The sequence below is a fragment of the Podarcis tiliguerta genome, assembly GCF_965153285.1.
Source record: "Podarcis tiliguerta genome assembly, chromosome: 10".
Classification (NCBI taxonomy): domain Eukaryota; kingdom Metazoa; phylum Chordata; class Lepidosauria; order Squamata; family Lacertidae; genus Podarcis; species Podarcis tiliguerta.
The window spans coordinates 72,489,084-72,508,376 of NC_139543.1; the positions used below are offsets into that span (position 1 = coordinate 72,489,084).

Genomic DNA, 19,293 nt, shown 5'->3' on the forward strand with positions numbered 1-19,293 from the left:
TTGGCATCTTTCCGCAGGGCCTGCAAGACAGAGCTGTTCCACCAGGTCTTTGGCCAGGGCACAGCCTGACTCCCTCCCTCGGCAATCTCCGCGGAGCCCTGGCCCAATGGTTGCCAGTGGCTTGATTTGAATCAATTTTATAATGAATGATTTTAGAGTGTTGTTTGTGCTGTACTTTTGTACTGTTTTATTGTTGTTAGCCGCCCTGAGCCCGGCTTCGGCTGGGGAGGGCGGGATATAAATAAAATTTATTATTATTATTATTATTATTATTATTATTATTATTATTCCAGCGCCTTTTCCCGCTGCTATCCCGGATTGTTAGATATCCCGTAGACTGTCCCTGGGACAGGTGAGGCTGCTGATCCCTTATTTTTGAGGCTGCTGATCCCTTATTTTCAAATCTGAAAGTTGACAGTTATGGTGGGAGAAGGGACGGAGGGCAGCCCGTCAATCCCTTCTCCCACCTCCCGGAAAAGCCAGCAAGAGCAGCGCCGAGCAAGCGTGTCTGCGGCTCTTGCTGGCTTTTCTTGTTTTCCTCCTCTAAAAACTAGGTGCGTCTTATGGTCGGGTGCGTCTTATAGGGCGAAAAATACGCTGCTTAGAGGAGGCGTTTCTTTGCTCTGTGCTGAAACTTCCAGTGTTAAGCTTCTCCCCTGCCTCTGTGACAGGGAGGGACTCACCTGAGCTGGTGGAGCTCCGTCTGCCAAGAGGCCCCATCCTGCCTCAGACGCTCCACCTCTTGCTTCTGCTCTTCCACCTGGGCCTTCAGGCGCGCAATCTCCGCCGTGTCCACCCCAACCTGCAGGTACTGCTCCTGGAGGTTCTTCAGCTCCACCAGCTTGGGCAGGAGAGAAGGAAAATCAGTCAGTCCGTCAGTTTTATTGCACATAGCCAAAGGCTGCCGCAATGTACACAGAATCATTCAACAATTAAAAGAAAATATGCTGGATTAATACAAAAAACTTAAAACATTTACCGTATTTTTTGCTCTATAAGGCTCACTTTTTCCCTCCTAAAAAGTAAGGGGAAATGTGTGTGCATCTTATGGAGCGAATGCAGGCTGTGCAGCTATCCCAGAAGCCAGAAAAGAAAGAGGGATTGTTGCTTTCACTGCGCAGCGATCCCTCTTCCTGTTCTGGCTTCTGAGATTCAGAATATTTTTTTCCTTGTTTTCCTCCTCCAAAAACTAGGTGCGTCTTGTGGTCTGGTGCGTCTTATAGAGCGAAAAATACGGTATATTATCAAGACATCACCTACTCTAAACAGAGCTATAAAAGTACCTTAATATACAGGTTAAGACATTAAACAATAAAATTTATAGGCTACTCCACATGGCCACTAATATATTAAAAAATAATGTTAATTAATACAATGTGCAATTATATTCAGAGTTTGGTGATAAAGATAGAATATAGCTTGATGTAGACAGGGTCAAATAAATTCATCTCCTTTACAGTTGGTGGCTACCTTGGCTATATAATTTGCCCCAATTTTCCTAGCAGCAGTTGCAAGGAGTGCTACACGCCAGGTCACATACCTATCTGTGTCTGCGAGGAGATATAAAATCACGTCAGAGGGGTTCTGGCCAGGGGACCTTGTCATTATAGGTGCTAAAAACTGTTCTCTTGCTTCATTATATACGGGGCAGCACAAGATATAATGCATAAGGTCCTCTACTTCAGGACATCCCCTAATGCAAACATGTTCGTTTGTTGGTACGCCTCTGTGTCTCCCATCTCTATAAGCAGAGCTTATCGTTTTTAATCATAACTCTATAAAAGCTTTCCGAAGTTGTACAAAAGTCAGTTCATTGAAATAAGGTGCATGAGAGAAGGAAAGAGAAGACCCGGGTGAAACCTGCCACTCGGAAGGCTCCAAGGGTCGATGTCTGCAGACTATCCCCGCGTGACGCCCTTGGGGAAAACTCACCACCTCAAGTACGGGGAACCCTCAGCCTTCTAGAGGTTGCTGAACTACAACTCCCATTATCCCTGGCCACAGGCCATGCTTGCCGGGGCTGATGGGAGTTGTAGTTCATCAACATCTAGAGACCCAGAAGTTCCCCACACCTGCACATCTCTTGGTTTGAGGCACAGAACTTCAAGCCAAGTTAACCCAGAATACGAGACTCTGTGGATCTCATTACAATTTCCCCCCTACAAAAGCTTTTAATACATTTCTCCCAGTTGCCTTTGATTGTTCTCCCAGAGTCTGACTAAAAACTAAAATAAGTGTTAGGCTACAGAGAATCTCTAGTTCTCTATTATGTAGAAACCGTTTAATCATCCTATGCCCTTTTTAAATGTGGGGGAGTTTGGGGAAAAGGGGTTATTGTTGTTTTTATTTTGATTATGAATTTCGTGGTTTTATATTTTGATTTTATTCTGTAAACAGCCCTGAGACCTGCTGGTTTAGGGCAGTAAGAAATTCAATAAATCAGAACAATTACAAACCCTAAGCAGCGTGCACAAAAACTGTATTTACCAATAATCACTCAATAATATACTTCAGCTCTGTGAAAAGAAACCTGAGAGGTGGAGCAGGAATTCTGCCAAACCCCAGTGCCAGATACGCAAGAGGGAGAACCAGGTTAGGGTGCAGAACCAGATCAGGTGCAAGGAGGGCTCTGCACATACAGCCAACAACATGGGTTGGGGAAGGGTTTCTAAGGACTGTGGTGGAAAAGGTGCTGAGCTTGCAGAAGGTGGCAGGCTGGAGAATATACAGCCAAGACGAAACATTTTTCCCCATACAGGGCGTGTGTTCATGGATATGCTCTTACAGACTCTTTTGGACACTGTCCAGTTATGCATTATTGGGGGAAAAGGCTGACTAACTGGGAATCTGCTTTGAGCCTCTGAACTGAACCCCTAAAGGGAATTTTCTCCCCCAGAGGCAAGTCTGTCTGCACCCTCTGCAAGGGGTGCGTGTGTATTAGAGAACAGGTGAGGCAACACGGAGGCAGAATTAAATTCATGTAGAACCAGAACTTCAGGATTAGATCAGAGGACATATTTATTTTGTGTGCGTGAATGTCACCCTCATGCCTATTAACTTACTTTTTCTATGACTCTAGATTGGATTCTTAAGAAATGTGCAATTAACTGTTACTGTTCTAAATTCTATTGTGCTGTTTTGCTTAGTGGGTGGTGCAAACCACTATTCGGAATAAGGCATTTTATAGCGTACGGTGGCAGGTGGCACTAGGGATGGGTTTATGGAACCAAGGGAGCAGGGGTACGAAAAACTTTAGGATCCACTACTCTAGACAGCGGGACGTGGGTGGCGTTGTGGGTTAAACCCCAGAGCCTAGGGCTTGCCGATCAGAAGGTCAGCGGCTCGAATCCCCGCGATGGGGTGAGCTCCTGTTGCTCGGTCCCTGCTCCTGCTAACCTAGCAGTTTGAAAACACGTCAAAGTGCAAGTAGATAAATAGGTACCACTCCGGCAGGAAGGTAAACAGTGTTTCCATGCGCTGCTCTGGTTTGCCAGAAGCGGCTTAGTCCTGCTGGCCACGTGACCTGGAAGCTGTACGCCGGCTCCCTCGGCCAGTAAAGCGAGATGAGCGCCGCAACCCCAGGGTCGGCCACGACTGGACCTAATGGTCAGGAATCCCTTTACCTTTACTCTAGACGGTGGGATGTGCTGAGAATCCCCAGCTTCAAGGAAGACCCTTGAGAAAGGTGGGTTAATGAGCAACATGCAGCAAAAGCCAAGGACTCACCAGCCTGTCTCGGTCATCCTGCAGGGCAGACAAGGCCTTCTTGAGGCTGGGCACTTCGGCAAGGCTGACGGAACCGCCAGTTGCCGACTGCAGCTTGGCCTCCTCCACTTTGCGGGCCTTCTCCAGCTCCCCCATCAGTCGGTCTCGCTCGCCCTGCAGGCTAGCCATGGCCTTGGAGAAGGACTTGACCTGGCCAGAGGCCCCCTCCAGCTCGGAGACCAGGCGAACCACCTCGGCGTCTTTGACCTTCAGCTGCTGGCCGAGCTTCTCCAGCCGTGCCAGGAGGCCCTTCTCTTCCGTCGACTTCCGGAGGGCCGCCAGTTCGGAGGCCAGGGCCTCTCGCTGCTCCGCGAGGCTCTTCTGCTCCTCCTGGAACCGAGCCTTCTCCTCCTGGAGGCCCTGAACCAGCAAGCGCTGCTCTTCCAAGTCCGCCGTGTACTTCTTCTCCATGGTGCGGAGCTCTTCGTTGCACTCGTCCCAGCTGTCCTGGAGCGAGCTCATGGCCTTCCCGAAGGACTGGACTTGGGCCTTCAGGTCCTGGTTCTCCTCTGTGACAGCCAGGAGGCTCTGCTCCATCTCGAGGAGGTCTTTGGCCAGCTCGGCCACCCGCTCCTCCGCCGTCTCCGTCTCGTTCCGCATCAGCCCGGCGTCGTGGTGCAAGCTCTTCAGCTCCGCCTTCATCTGGGCTTCCGCCTCCTGCATCTTCCGGCTGGTGCTCTGCCGGAGCAGGGCCAGCTCCTCCTCCAGCTCCGCCGCCTGCTTCCGGGCGAGCGAGAGCTGCCCGCTCAGCTCCTCCGCTTCCTCCCCCTTGCCCAGCAGCTGCGCCTGCAGCTCCAGCAGGGGCCCGTCCTCGCGCAGGGCCGCCACCTCGCTCTGCGCCCGGGAGAGGGAGGCCGCAAGCAACTCCGCCTGCTCCCCCAGGCTGCGCTTCTCCAGCCGCAGGGCCTCCGCCGCGCGCTCGGACTCCCGCAGCTGTTCCTCCAGCGCCCGGATGCGCTCCAGCTGGGTCTTCAGCAGCTGCTTCTGCTGGCTGTCCTTGATGGAGAGCAGCTGGTTCAGGTCCTGGCGGTAGCGCACCAGTTCGGCGTCCAGCTTGGCGTTCTCGGCGTGCAGGTCGTCCACGCGGCTGTGGAGGCTCCGCAGCTCCCCCTTCAGCCGGTTGTTCTCGGCCGCCGCCTCTTGGATCAGCTGGTCCTTCTCCAGGATGGCCGCCAGGTGCCGCTGCTCCAGCTGGCGGTAGTCGCCCAGGACCCGCTCCCGGTCGTCCTGCAGGGAGGACATGGACTTGGTGAAGGAGTCCAGCTGGGCCTTGTGGCGCTTGCTCTCCTCCTGGGTGCTCTGGAGCTTCCTGCCCAGCTGCTCCACCTTCTCCAGGGCTTTCACCTTCTCGGCCTCCGAGGCTGCCCTCTCCTCTCCCGCCTGGCTGATCCTGGCCTCTAGCTCCTTCAGCTCCTCCTGGTGCTGCCGCTGCAGCTCCGACACGGCGGAGGAAACGGCCTCTTCCTTGGCGGCCACCAGGCTGATGATCTTCTGGTCCGTGACGCTCATCTCCGCGTGGAGCCTGTCCGTCAGGTCCTTGGATGCCCGCAGGTCGGCCTCCAGCTGCTCCCGACTCAGCCGGCTCTCTCGCAGGTCAGCCTCTTGGCTTTTCACCGTGGCCGCCAGCCTGTCCACTTCCTCCAGGCACTTCGTGAAGGAGTCCTGCAGGCCGGCCAGCTTCTCGCTCTGGCTCTGGAGCTGCGCTTCCTGTTTCTGGATCTGGTCCTGGGCGTCTCGGAGCAGCCGCTGGACTTCCTCCAGCTGCATCACCAGCCCCCTTTTCTCCTCCTGGAGCGACTCGGCTTCCTCCAGGAGACGCTGGTGCTCCTTCTGGGCTCTGGAGTCCTGTGCCGATTTGCTGCGTTCCAGGCTGCGAAAGCAGACAAAGGCAGGATCAGACACAAAGCAGGAAAGTCGTCTGCCTGTCCTCACTCCCCAATCAATAAACACACAAGACGTAACTAGCTGCACGTTTGAAAAAATGATATATACTATTCATTGTATTGTAGATTTCAACAATAGCAGCTGATGCTATGCTATAAGATCCACTGTCCTGTGATATCATATATGGTATGTACGGTTGCTGACGGTTTTTGTATTACAGTGGTGCCTCGCAAGACGAAATTAATTCGTTCTGCGAGTTTTTTCATCTTGTGAATTTTTTCGTCTTGCGAAGCACCACTGTGCATTGACGGTTTCCCATAGGAATGCATTGACGGTTTTAAGAAAAAGGCGCAAGACATTTTCGTCTTGCGAAGCAAGCCCATAGGGAAATTCGTCTTGCGAAGCAACTCAAAAAACAAAAAACTCTTTCATCTTGCGAGGCATTCGTCTTGCGAGGTACCACTGTATTTTTGCTGTAAAAATGTGTGAGATTACGATATTGTATTTATTTGCACTAACTAGAGTTTGTACTACTGATGAAGCCTAGGACGGCGAAACAAGACTAATATTCCGAAAATCCTCGTCTTAGACTCTGTGAAAGGATTATGTGGAACTGCAACAACCTTTCATGTGGACTGTAGGACTCCATGAACAGACAGGTGGAATAGACACTTTCACATATATGGACCTTATAAACTGATTAGAGAATGAACTGATTCACTGGGTCTTCTATGTTTTTCGTTGACATTTATGAGCTACTTCTGTTGAAATCTACAATTCAATACAATAAATAGTATATATCCTTTTTTCAAACATACAGCCGGTTACATCTTGCGTGTTTATTGAATAAGTTTCCCATAACCAGAGGTTTGTTGTTCTTTTGTCCTCACCCATGGATTCAGGTGACAAGAAATGAGATTCCAGCTAAACATTCCCCCCCCCCTCAAAAAGCGGTGGGCTCTCCTTCCCTGGGGGTTTTCAAAAAGAGGTTGGACGGCCTTCTGTCAGGGATTCTTCAGTTGATATTCCTGCATTGCAGGGAATTAGATTACCCTCGTAGGTCCTTTCCAATTCTACAGCTATTGTTCTATGAATTCCAGATGAAACTAGAGCAGGGGTCAGCAACCTTTTTCAGTAGGGAGCCGGTCCACCGTCCCTCAGACCTTGTGGGGGCCCGACTATATTTTGGGGGGAAATGAACGAATTCCTAAGCCCCAGAAATAACCCAGAGATGCATTTTAAGTAAAAGGACACATTCCACTCATGTAAAAGCACGCTGATTCCCGGACCGTCCGCAGGCCGGATTGAGAAGGCGATTAGGCCGCATCCGGCCCCTGGGCCTTAGGTTGCCTACCCCTGACCTAGAATAAAGCCAACATGTGGGGAATGTATGTAACAGCTGTGGTTGGACTACAACTCCCATCATCTCTGACCAGTGGTGCTGCTAGCTATGGACGATGGGAGCTATGGTCCAAGAACAGCTCTAATCACTGGGCCACAACCTCTTTTGGGGAGGGGGCAGCCACCCCCTTCCTCCCAGCGCCACCCTTCTTTACCTGGCGATGCGGCTCTGCAGGTCCTCCACCTGGGCTGCCATCTGCTTCACCTGCTCTTCCAAGGTGGCGCAGGCCTGCTCCCGGGCGCGCACCTCCTGCTCCTTCTTCTCGATGGCCTCGCTGAACTTCTTCTCCCACTGCCTGGACTCGTCGATCACACGGTCCCTGTCGTCCTGCAGGGAGGACATGCTCCGGGTGAAGGCGGCCAGCTGGGCCAAGGTGTGGTTCAGGTTGCCTTGCAGCTGCTTGGCCTCCTGGTCCTTCTGGCGCAGGGATTCCCGCAGGTCCCGCGCTGCCGCCTCCGAGCGGGCCTGCTCCCTCTGCAGGGCCTGCAGCCTCTCCTCCAGGTTCCTCGCCTCCTTCGAGTGCTTGTCCTTCTCCCGCTCCAGCCGCCTCTCGAGGGCCTTCTCCTCCGCCCGCAGCTGCGCTTGGACCTCTGCTTTGCTCGCTTGGAGCTCCTCTCTGGCCTTCAGGCTCTCGGCCAAGACTCTGGCCGCCTCGCTCTGAGTATCATCCAGCGAGACTCTGCAGGCGGCCAGCTCTGCTTGGGCCTTCTGGGTGTCCTCTTCGGCCTTGGCCAAGCTCTTCCTGGCGGCATCCAGCTCCTTCTGGAACTCACTCTGGACGAACTCCAGGGCCTTGATGGTCTTCTCCAAGCTGCTGCTTTTCTCCTGGCTTTTAATGCAGCCTTTCTGCAGCTCCTTCACCTCCTGCTGCTTCGCCCTCAGCAGCTCCTGGAGCTCCTTCACCTGTGCCCGGCCGTTGTCGCCCTTCCAGGCACCTTTCAGCTTCTCCACGTGCTCTTTCTTCCTCTCTGCATCTGCCTTCTCCTGCAGGAGATGCCGTTTCTCATCCTCCAAGCGGTCCAAGGCCCCTCGAAGGCTCCCCACCTCGCTCAGGAGCTGCTGGTTGTTGCTCTGCAAGTCCGCCACGTCCTGCTGGTAGTTCCCGATGCTCCCGTTCAGCTCCGCCAGCTGGTTCATGAGCCTCTCCTCCAGATCGTCCTTCTCGGCCTCCAAGGCCTCCTTCAGCCTCAGGGCTCCGGCAAGCTGCTCCTCCGTTTGCTGGCCAGCTTGCTCCATCTCAAGGACCTTCTCCTGAAGAGCTTCCACTTCCCGGCCTTTGGCAGCCAACAGTCCCTCCAGCACTTTCTTCTCCTCGCTCAGGGTCTCCACATCGCTCCGGACCCTGCTCAGCTCCTCCTCCGCCACCTGCCTCTTCTCCTCCAGGTCTGCAACTTGTTCAGTGAATTGCTGCAAGGACCTGTTCGTTTCGTCATGAGGAGGGCTGGCTTTGCAGATTTCGTCTTCCTGTGTGGGAGTGGCTTCTGGAGGCTGCCAACGTGATCCCGAATCCACCTGAGCCTCTAGGGGCTCCACCAAGGAGCTGGAAGTGACTTCCTCACTTTTCGTTGCCGCCACCACCTCCTCCTCTTTCACGTGTGCTTTGCTTTGCAGCGCCTGCCTCAAGTCCTGGATCTGCTGGTTCAGGGTGTCCTTCTCAGCCTTGAGAACCTCCAGCTGGCTGGAAAGGGATTTGCAGTCCTGCCTGGAGCTCTCCAGCTCTTCCCGGAGGTCGGCGCCTGCCCCTTCTGCCCCTCCCGGGCAACCGTCCGCAGGATGGATCTCCGCCCTCAGCCGCTCGTTCTCCTCCTCCAGCTCCAGGATCTTCTGCTGCTTGGACTTGGCAAACTTCCGCATCTTCTCCCGCATCCCCTCCATCTCCTGCTCGGCCCCCTGCAGGCGGGCGTCCGCCTCCCTCTTCTCCGCCTCCACGCCCTTCAGCTTGAGGAAGAGCTCCTGCTTCTCCTGCCGGACGCCCTCCACCACCCGCTGCATCCTCTCCGCCTCGTCGCTGACGTTCTCGTACGACTGCAGGAGGGTCTCGTATTCCGCCTGCAGCTCCGCATGCTTCCGCTGCCACTCGGAGAGCTCCTGGGCTTGGGAGCGCCGCAAGGCGTCCGCCTCCTCCTCCAGCCGGGCCTTCTCCTGGGTCAGGCCCTCCAGGGCCAGCTTCAGGCTCTCGCAGGAGCTGGAGACATTCTGGTTCTCCACCAGGGCTCTGTCCACTTCCGTAATGAGCTTCTCCCGCTCCTCTCCGAGGGCCGCCAGCCTCACCCCAAGGGCCTCCTTCTCCATCCCCAGCTCGGAAGCTCGGCTCTCTGCCTCTGAGAGGAGGTGGGACATCTTCTCCAGAGCAGCCTTGGTGCCGGCCAGCTCCTCCTTCAGGGCCTTGCTCTCCTTCAGCACCTCCTTCCTGGAGATGAGTGCAGCCTGCAGTTTCCTTTGCAGCTGGCTCCTGGACTGCTCCTCGGCGGCCGCCGCTTCCGACTTCTGCTGGGCTTCAGCCTCCAGGCGCTGGGACCGCTCCTTGCTCTGGGCCTCCTCCAGCTGTCCTTGCAGGGCCTTGAAGGCCTCCTCTCTCTCCTGCAGCACCGCCTGCAGGCCACGCAAAGACTCGCTTTTGTCCGCTAGCTGAGCATTGAGGTGTTCAATTTCTTCCTTGCTGGCCAGCTCCTTCTGCTCTTCTAAAGCTGCTTGGTGAAGCCTCAGACCCTCTTGCCTGGCAGCCTCGGCCTGGCTCTCCTCCAGCTCTCGCCCAAGGCTTGCTGCACGGGTTTCAGCCTGGCGGCAGGCTTCCTTCACTGTTTCCAACTCAGCTACCAGCTGCCCGACTTGCTCCTGGAGCTGCAGAGCTGCCTCAGCCTTGCTCCTGAGCTCCCCTTCCAGGTGCCGGACCTGGGCTTCCAGCTCCCCTTTCTCAGCCTTGAGCTTCTCAAGGTCTGCCTTGAGCGCTTCCACAGCTGCAAAATCTTCGGCCGCCATGGGGCTTCCAGGGGCCGGATCTTCAGGAGGGAGAGAGGCCTTCTCCAGGGCCTGGCTCAGATCCTGGAGCTGACTCTGCAGCTTCTCCTTCTCTCGGCTCTGCTGCTCAAACTGCTCCTGCAGGAGACTGTAGTCGTCCTTCTGCTGCTTGAGCTGCTCGCGGTGATGGCGGTTCTTCTCCTGGGCCTTCTTGACGGTGTCTTTGCGGGAGGCCAGGGCTTCCTGGAGCTTCTTCTGCAGCTGCTCCCTCTCCTGCTCCAGAGTGCAGATCCTCTCCTTCAGAGCACCCCTCGGCTCTCCTTCCAGACTGGGTTCAGCAGTGCTGTCTGACGGAGGAAGAGCAGGAGGAATGGCGGAGACCTCCGTGCTCTCTCTGGCTGGTGCCTGTTTCTCGGGGGCTGAGCTGCGGCCCTCAAGTTCAGCTCGCAAGGCACCGATGAGGAGGTCCTTCTCCTGCACACTCTGCCGAAGCTCCCCAACCGCAGCCTGCAGCGCAAGCACAGCGGACTCCTTTTCCCCCAAGATGCACTGCAGCTCAGCCTCCTTTTCCGGAACCAGCTGGCCCACAGAAGCGGCCCTGCCTCGCCTTGCAGGGCGCCCGTTGCCATCTGCGCTTACGGTGCTCTCAGGGGGTTCCTCTTCCTCTCCATCCTTACGGGCCTCTGGGACTCTGGCCCCAGGCTCTGCAGGCTCCCCGCTCCCCGCTTCCAGTGCCTTCTCCAGTTTGTGGACCTTCATCAGGAGCTCCTTCCTGCTGACAAGAGCCGCCTGCAGCTTCTTCCGGACGAGCTCGTTTTCCTTCCGCAACGCTTCCGCCTCCTCACTGGTGGGGGAAGATCTCTCCGCCAGCTGCTCAGGCACCTTCTCCTCCTCCTCCTCCGTCCCCACGCCCTGCTCTCTCGTCTCCTTCCTTTCTGCCACCAGACTCAGCTGTTCCGTCAGGCTCGCCAGCTCCTTCCCCAGCAAGAACTTCTCCTCGTTCAGCTGCACCATCCGGCTTGACATGCCCATGCTGACTTCCGCCATCCGCTGCTCCCGCTCCGCCACGTCCAGCCGCAGCCTCTCCACCTCGGCAGCGCTCTCCGAGAGGAGCCCCTGCAGCCGGGCGACCTCCGACTCCTTCGACGCGAGGCTCTGGGAGAGCTCCTCGGCCTTGGCGGAGGCCTCCTGCAGCCGTCCTGACAGCGCCTGCCTTTCCTGCTCCCCCTCCTCAAGACAGCCTCTCAGGCTCCTCCCCTGCAGGTCCTGCTCCGCCAGGCGGCGCTGCGTCTCGTCCAGGTCCTTCTGCAGAGCGGCAATTTTCACCTCCTTGGACTTGGCCTCGTTCTGCAAGCTCTGGAGCTGCTCCTGCAGCAGGGCCAGCTGGGACGCCCCGCTCTGGTGGTCGGAGAGCTGCCGCTTCTCCGAGTCGGCCAGGTCCCCTTCCAGCCGCCTCACCTGATCCTCCAGCTCCTTCTGCTGGGACAGGAGCCGATCCCTCTCGGCACGGAGAGTGTCCACGGCCCCAGAGGAACCCTCTGCCAGCTGCTGGAGCCGCCTGATTTCTGTGTCTCTCTCTTCCAAGACCCCCTTGTGGCGCTCCTCTGCTTCCTGCTGGCTTGCACGCAGCCCGGCAATTTCGAGATGCAACCTTTCCAGTTCTTGCTTTGCTGGAGAAGGCTCCTGAGCTGCTTCTCTGTCCTCTGCGGAGAGGTCGTCTTTCCCCAAGAGTGTCTCCGGAAGGGACTCCTCCTGAATTTCTACGGTGACCAGCGAGCTGCTGCTCGAATCACTCTGGATGAGGACCACCCCGTCTTCTTCTCCGCCACTGGCTTGTGACTCCCCTGGCGGCGGAGGCTCAACTCCGGTCGGGTCCTGGAGCTGCCTCTTCAGGAAGGCAATTTCTTCCTGGGCCTCCTGCATCTCCAGCATCAAGACGGACAGGTCTTTGTGTTTCTTTGCAGAAAGGTAGTCCAGGACACCAGGGGGTGTGTTGTCCGTGGCCTCTGGGCTGGGCTGAAATGAGGAAAAGGGGAAGTTTAGTTCTCCAGCAAGGCAAAGTTTGAGGAATGAGCACAGCAGAGGGAATTTATGAGGAACGGCTAAGGGAGCTGGGCATGTTTAGCCTGGAGAAGAGGAGGTTAAGGGGTGATATGATAGCCATGTTCAAATATATAAAAGGATGTCACATAGAGGAGGGAGAAAGGTTGTTTTCTGCTGCTCCAGAGAAGCGGACACGGAGCAATGGATCCAAACTACAAGAAAGAAGATTCCACCTAAACATTAGGAAGAACTTCCTGACAGTAAGAGCTGTTCGACAGTGGAATTTGCTGCCAAGGAGTGTGGTGGAGTCTCCTTCTTTGGAGGTCTTTAAGCAGAGGCTTGACAACCATATGTTAGGAGTGCTCTGATGGTGTTTCCTGCTTGGCAGGGGGTTGGACTCGATGGCCCTTGTGGTCTCTTCCAACTCTATGATTCTATGATTCTATGAATCAGAGCTCCCATCTCTGCCACCTCCCCCCATGACTGTAGCACGGGGATGACAGGGGGCCTATTTTATTATTGTTATTATTATTATTTTGAGCATTTGTACCCTGCTCGTTGACTGAAATGCTTCCACGGTGGCTTACATACAATCAAGACAAGACAGTCCCTTCCTGCAGGTTTGCTAACCAAACACAACACATAAGGGGAAAGGGACAGGGAGGGAAGAGGAAAAGTATTGCAGGGCTTTTGTTAAAAAAGAGAGAGAGAGATATTTCAAGAAAGCAAATCCAGGAGATGGAAGCGGGGCGGGGGGGTGGTGGTTCTGGTTCCTACCTGAGCTAAGGCAACAGGATCATCTGGTGAGCAGAGGCCTTCAACGCTGTTGCTTCCCAGACCGTCAGGCACACCTAGCCAAAGAACACAGGAGAGAGTCAGCTGCAGAAAAAGCCAGCTTTGTGGCACTTTCAACTATCTGAAATTAAATTTTAAATTATTGCTATTGATTTTTCAAAGCGACAGTTTTGACCTACAAAGCTTTAAACGGCTCAGGACTGCAATACGTCAAGGATCCCCTCTCTCCATATGAACTGACTCAGTCCCTGCCCTCATCCTCTGATGCCCTTCTTCGTGTGCTCCCTCCATGAGAGGTCCCGAGGCCTTTTCTGCGGTGGCTCCCCACTTGTGGGAAGGCGAGAGCAGGCCACCCGAGGCCCCTCCACCTGTCCCCTAAGTGCCTCCCCACCTCAATGCCTGCAACACACAGCTTCGAGATGCTTACTGCCAGGCCCAGGGGAGGGGTCATCAACTCCAGACGGCAGCCCCGAAGCCCCCTGAGATTGCATTTCAACGCCTGTTTCAGCACAGCTGACCTTCTGGGAAAAAAGAGAAGAGAAAGGGAAGCATTTTATTATTATTTATTTTATAAAATTTGTATACTGCTCGACTGTAAAAAAACAACAACTACCAAACACCTCAAAGCAGCTTATACAAAAAAAAAATGAAATAATAAATTAAGAACAATAAATTTAAACTTTCAAAATAACTATGGACTAAAAGCAGATTAAAATTCGTATCTACTTTCTAAAGATCTGAGCAGGCTTTTAGCAGTCGCCAAAAAGAGTTTGGTGACGGTGCTACCGGCTATCAATCGGCAGGGAGTTCCAAAGTGTGGGTGTTGCCTTACTAAAATATCGAGTTTTTTGTCGCACTTGTAACAGCGCCAGCTCTGCCGATTGAAGCGGAGGACTAGGCATGTGTGGGGTAAGCTGATCTCATAGGTAAACTGGTCTCGGGTTTTACCAACCACCAGACTGGCTTCAGCACTAGAAACTGTCTCCCTTGCAGAAAAACCCACATCGAGGGGACAAGCCGACTGTATATGAAGAATCCTCATAACCTCAGCTTGGTGCTCTCTTTTTAACACAGCTTTGTTTTTCCTAGTGGATTCGTTCCCCTCCTGCAGCAACCATTTGCCACACCCTCAAAGCTCCTCGCGAGAAGCCTTTTACTGCCCTTCTGACTGCTGTAACTCATCACTGACCAAATCTCATGGCTCCCCTGCCTGCAGATCGGAGGGTGTTTTGCTCTGCTGAGCCTGAAGCCTTTGAAGGAAGGGAAAGGTGAATGGAATAAAATCCCAGGGCAGAGGGCTACTGATTTTCCCTCCAGGCTGGGGGGAAACCTCAGCAGACCCCTCCACAAGGCAAGTAACCCTCAAGAGCTGGGCTTCCTCCGACAGCAGTGGCAGGTTTGTGGTGCCGGAATTCAGGGTTCAGGGGACCCAGCTGCAGCACAGCAAGCCACACGTGGCATAATTTTCAGGCATCTTTGCGTCTCTCTCAGTCATCTCTACATAACTTTCATAGATTTGTGGCTATTGGCTGTTTGGAAACCACTTTGAGTTTTTTCCAACCATCAGGCGGAATATAAATTTTATGAAACAAAATAATAATAGTTTTATGGTTCGCTTTAATCTACTGGTCGGACACTTGCTCCTAAAAAGACCCCCAAGATGTCATTTTGATTAGCGTTCCTTCAAATGCCAATGATAAACATACCATATTTTTCCATCTATAAGACCCCCCCCCCATGTATAAGACGCCCCCTATTTGGGGGGACTCAGATTTAAGAAAATGGGGGGAGATGGCCCAGAGTATAAGACGCCCACTAATTTTTGACATTATTTTTCAGGGAAAGAACCTAGTCGTATACATGGAAAAATAGGGTATATGTGTGTGTGTGTGTACACATATACAAACACACACATATGAATGATGTCTGAGCTACTAGAAAAAAATGAGAAGTCGTTAATGCGAATACAACAGGAGTTTCTCATTCACGACAGGTGAAAAGGAGAGCTGCTCTTTGCCAGTGGAAATTAGAGGCAGGTGTGCATTTTGGCTCTCCCGAAGAACCGTCTGGCTGCAGAGGGGCCAGGGAACAGCAGCGGCTTGCCAAGAGAAAAAGCCGAGAGCATGAAAGATACTCTGCACATGCAAAATGTATGCCTGGTATGCCCCGCAGAGGACCTTAAGGTCTATGAATAACCATAGTTTTGAGGTCCCGGGCCCTAAGGAAGTCAGACTATCCTCCACCAGGGCCAGGGCCTTATCAGTGATGGCTCCGACCTGGTGGAATGCTGTCCCATGAGACCAGGGCCATGCAGGATTTAACCTCCTTCCGTCGGGCCTGTAAGACAGAGCTATTCCGCCTGGCTTTCAATTTGATCTTAGTCTGATCTTTTATTCCCCTTCCTTCCCTCCCCCTCCCCTTTTTATGAAGGTCACCCGCTCTGGGATCCCACAGCTAATTCTCCCCTGGTCTCCTCGCCGGCCGAAATAGGACTAATTTAGCCAGCTAGCCCTGGTGATCATCTAATGTTTATTGGATGGATTTCCCCCCTAAATTGATTTCTGAATTCTGAATTTATTGTTATTCACGTTTTATACTGGATTTTATGCTGGTTTTTGTTGCATCAATTAAGTGTTTTAAATTTGTTGTTAGCCGCCCTGAGCCCTGGAAGGGCGGGATATAAATAAAAATTTACTATTTATTATTATTATAAAACGTAAGGGAAACACGAGGGGAGAAGGGTCACCTCTGAGGACGCAACAGCAGTGCTCTGAAAGCCCAGTTAAGAGGGTGGGCAAAACTCCAGGTGAAATTCCTAAGCGTTCTCTCTCTGTGTGTCCCATATTAAGCCTCCTAATAATAACCCAGCAAAGAGGATTGCTGGGTGCAGCCAAGAGGGCAGCTTAGTAGGAGCCGTTCTCAGGCCAGGTGCTTAGCCTACTAGAAGGCCTTCTTCGCCCATTCTACTTTTGCTCGGAGGTTACCTGGTTTGACTCTGCCGAAACCACGGGGAATTCGAGCCTCTTTTCCAGCATGGCAACTTTGGAGCGGAGGGTCTCTGAAAAGGCAGAGGAGGGAGGAGAGGTGTTAATCAGAAGCAGCAGCCAAGGAGGAAGCGGGATCTGGAAGGAGGCCGGAGTTTGGGGTCAGAGATGTAAATGGAGTGGTGTCAGGCCAGGTCAGGCCATGAGCTCATATCCTCTCTAGAGAAAGGAGGGTTACAAGATGTCCTGGAAGAGGTGATGGCACCGGGACACGCTTCTCAAGAGCGACGATTTCTCAAGGGAAAGTAAAAGCTCACCAGGATTGAGGCTCTCTGGAAAGGATGAGGAGGGGAAGACTGGGAGGGGAGCATTTCAGGGAAATGGCGCAATTTAAAGGAGACTTGGGTTATTAGCATAATCGCCTTCATGAATTTGTCTGCATTGCGTTTAAAGCCATCCAGGTTGAGGCCATCCCCTTTCACCTTTGGAACAAGTGCCATAGTTTAACTATGAAGAAGGGTTGGGGTTTTATCTGCCCCGAATCTTCAAAGATTCAGCTTCCTAAAGGTAAAGGGACCCCTGACTGTTAGGTCCAGTCGTGACCGACTCTGGGGTTGCGGCGCTCATCTCGCTTTACTGGCCGAGGGAGCCGGCGTACAGCTTCCGGGTCATGTGGCCAGCAGGACTAAGCCGCTTCTGACGAACCAGAGAAGCACGGAAACACCGTTCACCTTCCCGCCGGAGCGGGACCTATTTATCTACTTGCACTTTGACGTGCTTTTGAACTGCTAGGTTGGCAGGAGCAGGGACCGAGCAACGGGAGCTCACCCCATCACGGGGATTCGAACCGCCGGCCTTCTGATCGGCAAGCCCTAGGCTCTGTGGTTTAATCCACAGCGCCACCCGCGTCCCCATTCTGCTTCCTAGGATGTCCCTGAGTCCTAGTACTCTCCATGCCACACATCACTCCATAAACTTCTATGAAATGATCTGCTCTTTGGCCCCGAAGATAAAAAAAGTCTCAAATTGGGGTGCACTGCCTGATGCTGAGCCTGCCTTCCTGAATTCTCAACTAGCAGAATCCACTTGCTTTGAAGAGGCGGATCACAGGAGAACAGGGGGCCTCTCCATTGCAAGGCTGTTAAGGGTCTATTTAGCTGTTGCCTTAAAAACACCCACATCTGCATGTGAAATCTTAAAAACCCATCCAGCTTAACAATAGAACAGTACCCCCCCCTCCAAGCGCAAACACCCACTTGCGCTGCAACAAACATGATTATCGTAATCTCTCAGAGTCTGGCTGTGTCAAGATCTCTGCCAAGAACACTCTGAATTATCCTGGCTGTGTGCAAACCCTGTACAAGATCAGCACACACAAGAGATGTGTGTGTGCATAGAGGCCTTGGAAGGCCCTGATCCAAGAGGCGAAGTCCAAGTTGGAGCACGGGACTCAAGAACTGGGTTGGCTTTTGGTTGGCCAGGCGCAAGCCAGCAGGCAGGAATTTTAACTGGGTCCAGTGAGTGTTCCACTGAATACACTGTTGGGGGTTAGTTTATTTTTAAGGGTGCCATCTACCCACAACCCTGGGCCCTTGCAAAGGAGAGGGGCTGGAAAGCTGAACAAAAACTCATAGTCTTATCATACGAGGCCCATCTCTATTTCCCCCCTTCCCAAGAGAGGGTTAAATGAGAACGGGGCCTTTTTCTGTGGTGGCTCCCCAGTTGTGAAATGCTCTCCCTGGCACCATCACTGCATGTCTTTAGGCACCAGGCAAAAACATTCCTCTTTGCCCAGACCTTAAATAACCTCTTGCCTATTAAAGGTGGAGGAAGCTGTTACGATGATTTTTTTATTATCATGCTGTGTATTGTTATACTCTGTACTATGTTTTTACTATTATGCTGCGTAAGGTATGTTCTTAACGTTGTGCACCGCACTGGGGTCTTTGGATTAAGGGTGGTATATTTATCAGTATAATCACCCTCCAGCCCACTGAACCCATAGCTCTTCTCCCTTTCCCTGGAACCATTAGCAGTTGCTCTTCATCTTAATCTATTTATACGGGATTCCTGGGGGGAAGCCACACAGCCCTGGCTGGAGAAAGCAGATCACAAACAGGTTTTAGAAGGTGGAAAGTGATGAAAGAAGAAGGAGAAAGGTACCATTTTCGGCTTGCAGAGCTTCCAGAGTCTTGCGCTGCTCATCTTGCCAGGCATTTCTTGAAAAAGCTGCTGCGTCCTCTCCAGTGGCCAGCTGGAGAGCAGAAAGACACAGAGAACACAAATTAGCTTTTGCAGATTGATCTGGGAAATAGATGGAATGGACTGATGGAGGGACACATGCACAGCTGGCGGGGGCCAGAAACAGGCTGGTCTGCCCCTCCCTGGTTCGCTGGGGCCTTCGGGGAAGCCGTTACCTCGCTTGGCGGAGAGAGCTGCTTTGCTTCCTGAGCTGTAAGTGCTTTGGGTTCGGCCTGTGAATGGTCAGACTCCTTGGGCCTTTCTGGGAGCTCCCCTGGGGAAACAAACGCGGAAGGTTAGTTTCCCAGCCACATCTAGAGCCAGCGCCACCTCTTCTGCCCCAGCGCTAACAAAGGGCTGCGTCATCCTGCACCTTACACTTGAGGAATTTGCTTTTCTGTCAATGAGTGGGTGTCACCAGGACTCAGCTTTCACTCTGTAAAAGAAGGACAAGCTTCCATTCTGAGAGCTGCCCTCGGGCCCCTTTCAAAAGCCTGGAGACAAAAGCTGCCAAGAGGCACAGCAATCAGGATGGCGGGTCTGCAAGCTGACCTGTTCCTCAAACCAATGCACCACCATCGTCACAAGCAAACCCCCCAAATGCTGCCAAACTCAAACCTCGAACGGCGTAACTAGTGTCAGACAAGGTCCCGAGAGACCAGGGTTCGAATCCTCATTCGGCCATGAAATTTGCTTGGCGACCTTGGGCCAGCCACTGTGTCTCAACCTGACTCGCCTCACAGGGTTGTTGTGAGGATAAAATGGAGGGGGGAAGGTGAACCACGTGTTAGGATTCTTGCTCCATGTTTGCAGTCATGAGATTGTTGACTATCACATGACGGTGTATGTTTTCATTCCACATAGTGGGAAGTGACGGAGACAGGATGTTTATGTTACTGTGTTCCGTGAAATGGGACTATTGTCCTTTGTCCTTCCTCTCTTTGCTGTCTGATGAGAAAGAGGAAGGAGCTAAGTCAGAATGCTAGGAGTATATTATATGTAAATAAACGTAGATTAGCCAAAATGCTGTGCTACTGAGTTCTGTTATGCAAACTGCAAATACTCTGCAGGATCATAAGTGTGCTGATGCCTCTTGGTATCAGTCGCTGTGATGTTTGGGCTGAAGAAAGCTTCTGAAGCTCCTGAACGATCAACCAGGAGGGCGAGAACATGCCAGTCAGGCATGTGTCTCTGCCAGGGTCCTACATGAGAGGACGGTCC

At 53.1% G+C, this 19,293-nt stretch overlaps 1 protein-coding gene across 2 annotated transcripts in view; it reads right to left on the minus strand.

The window, feature by feature from the left end:
- Positions 1-19,293, minus strand: part of GOLGB1 (golgin B1) — a 69,794-nt gene that overhangs the window by 37,032 nt on the left and 13,469 nt on the right. For both annotated transcript variants that reach the window (XM_083401606.1, XM_083401605.1), the window contains exons 9-16: positions 18,249-18,346; positions 17,995-18,085; positions 15,832-15,905; positions 13,275-13,368; positions 12,830-12,903; positions 7,206-12,025; positions 3,727-5,635; positions 684-841 (exon numbers count right to left, since the gene is read on the minus strand). In XM_083401606.1, the coding sequence (XP_083257732.1) occupies positions 684-841; positions 3,727-5,635; positions 7,206-12,025; positions 12,830-12,903; positions 13,275-13,368; positions 15,832-15,905; positions 17,995-18,085; positions 18,249-18,346 (7,318 nt within the window). The remainder of the gene's footprint in view (positions 1-683; positions 842-3,726; positions 5,636-7,205; positions 12,026-12,829; positions 12,904-13,274; positions 13,369-15,831; positions 15,906-17,994; positions 18,086-18,248; positions 18,347-19,293) is intronic.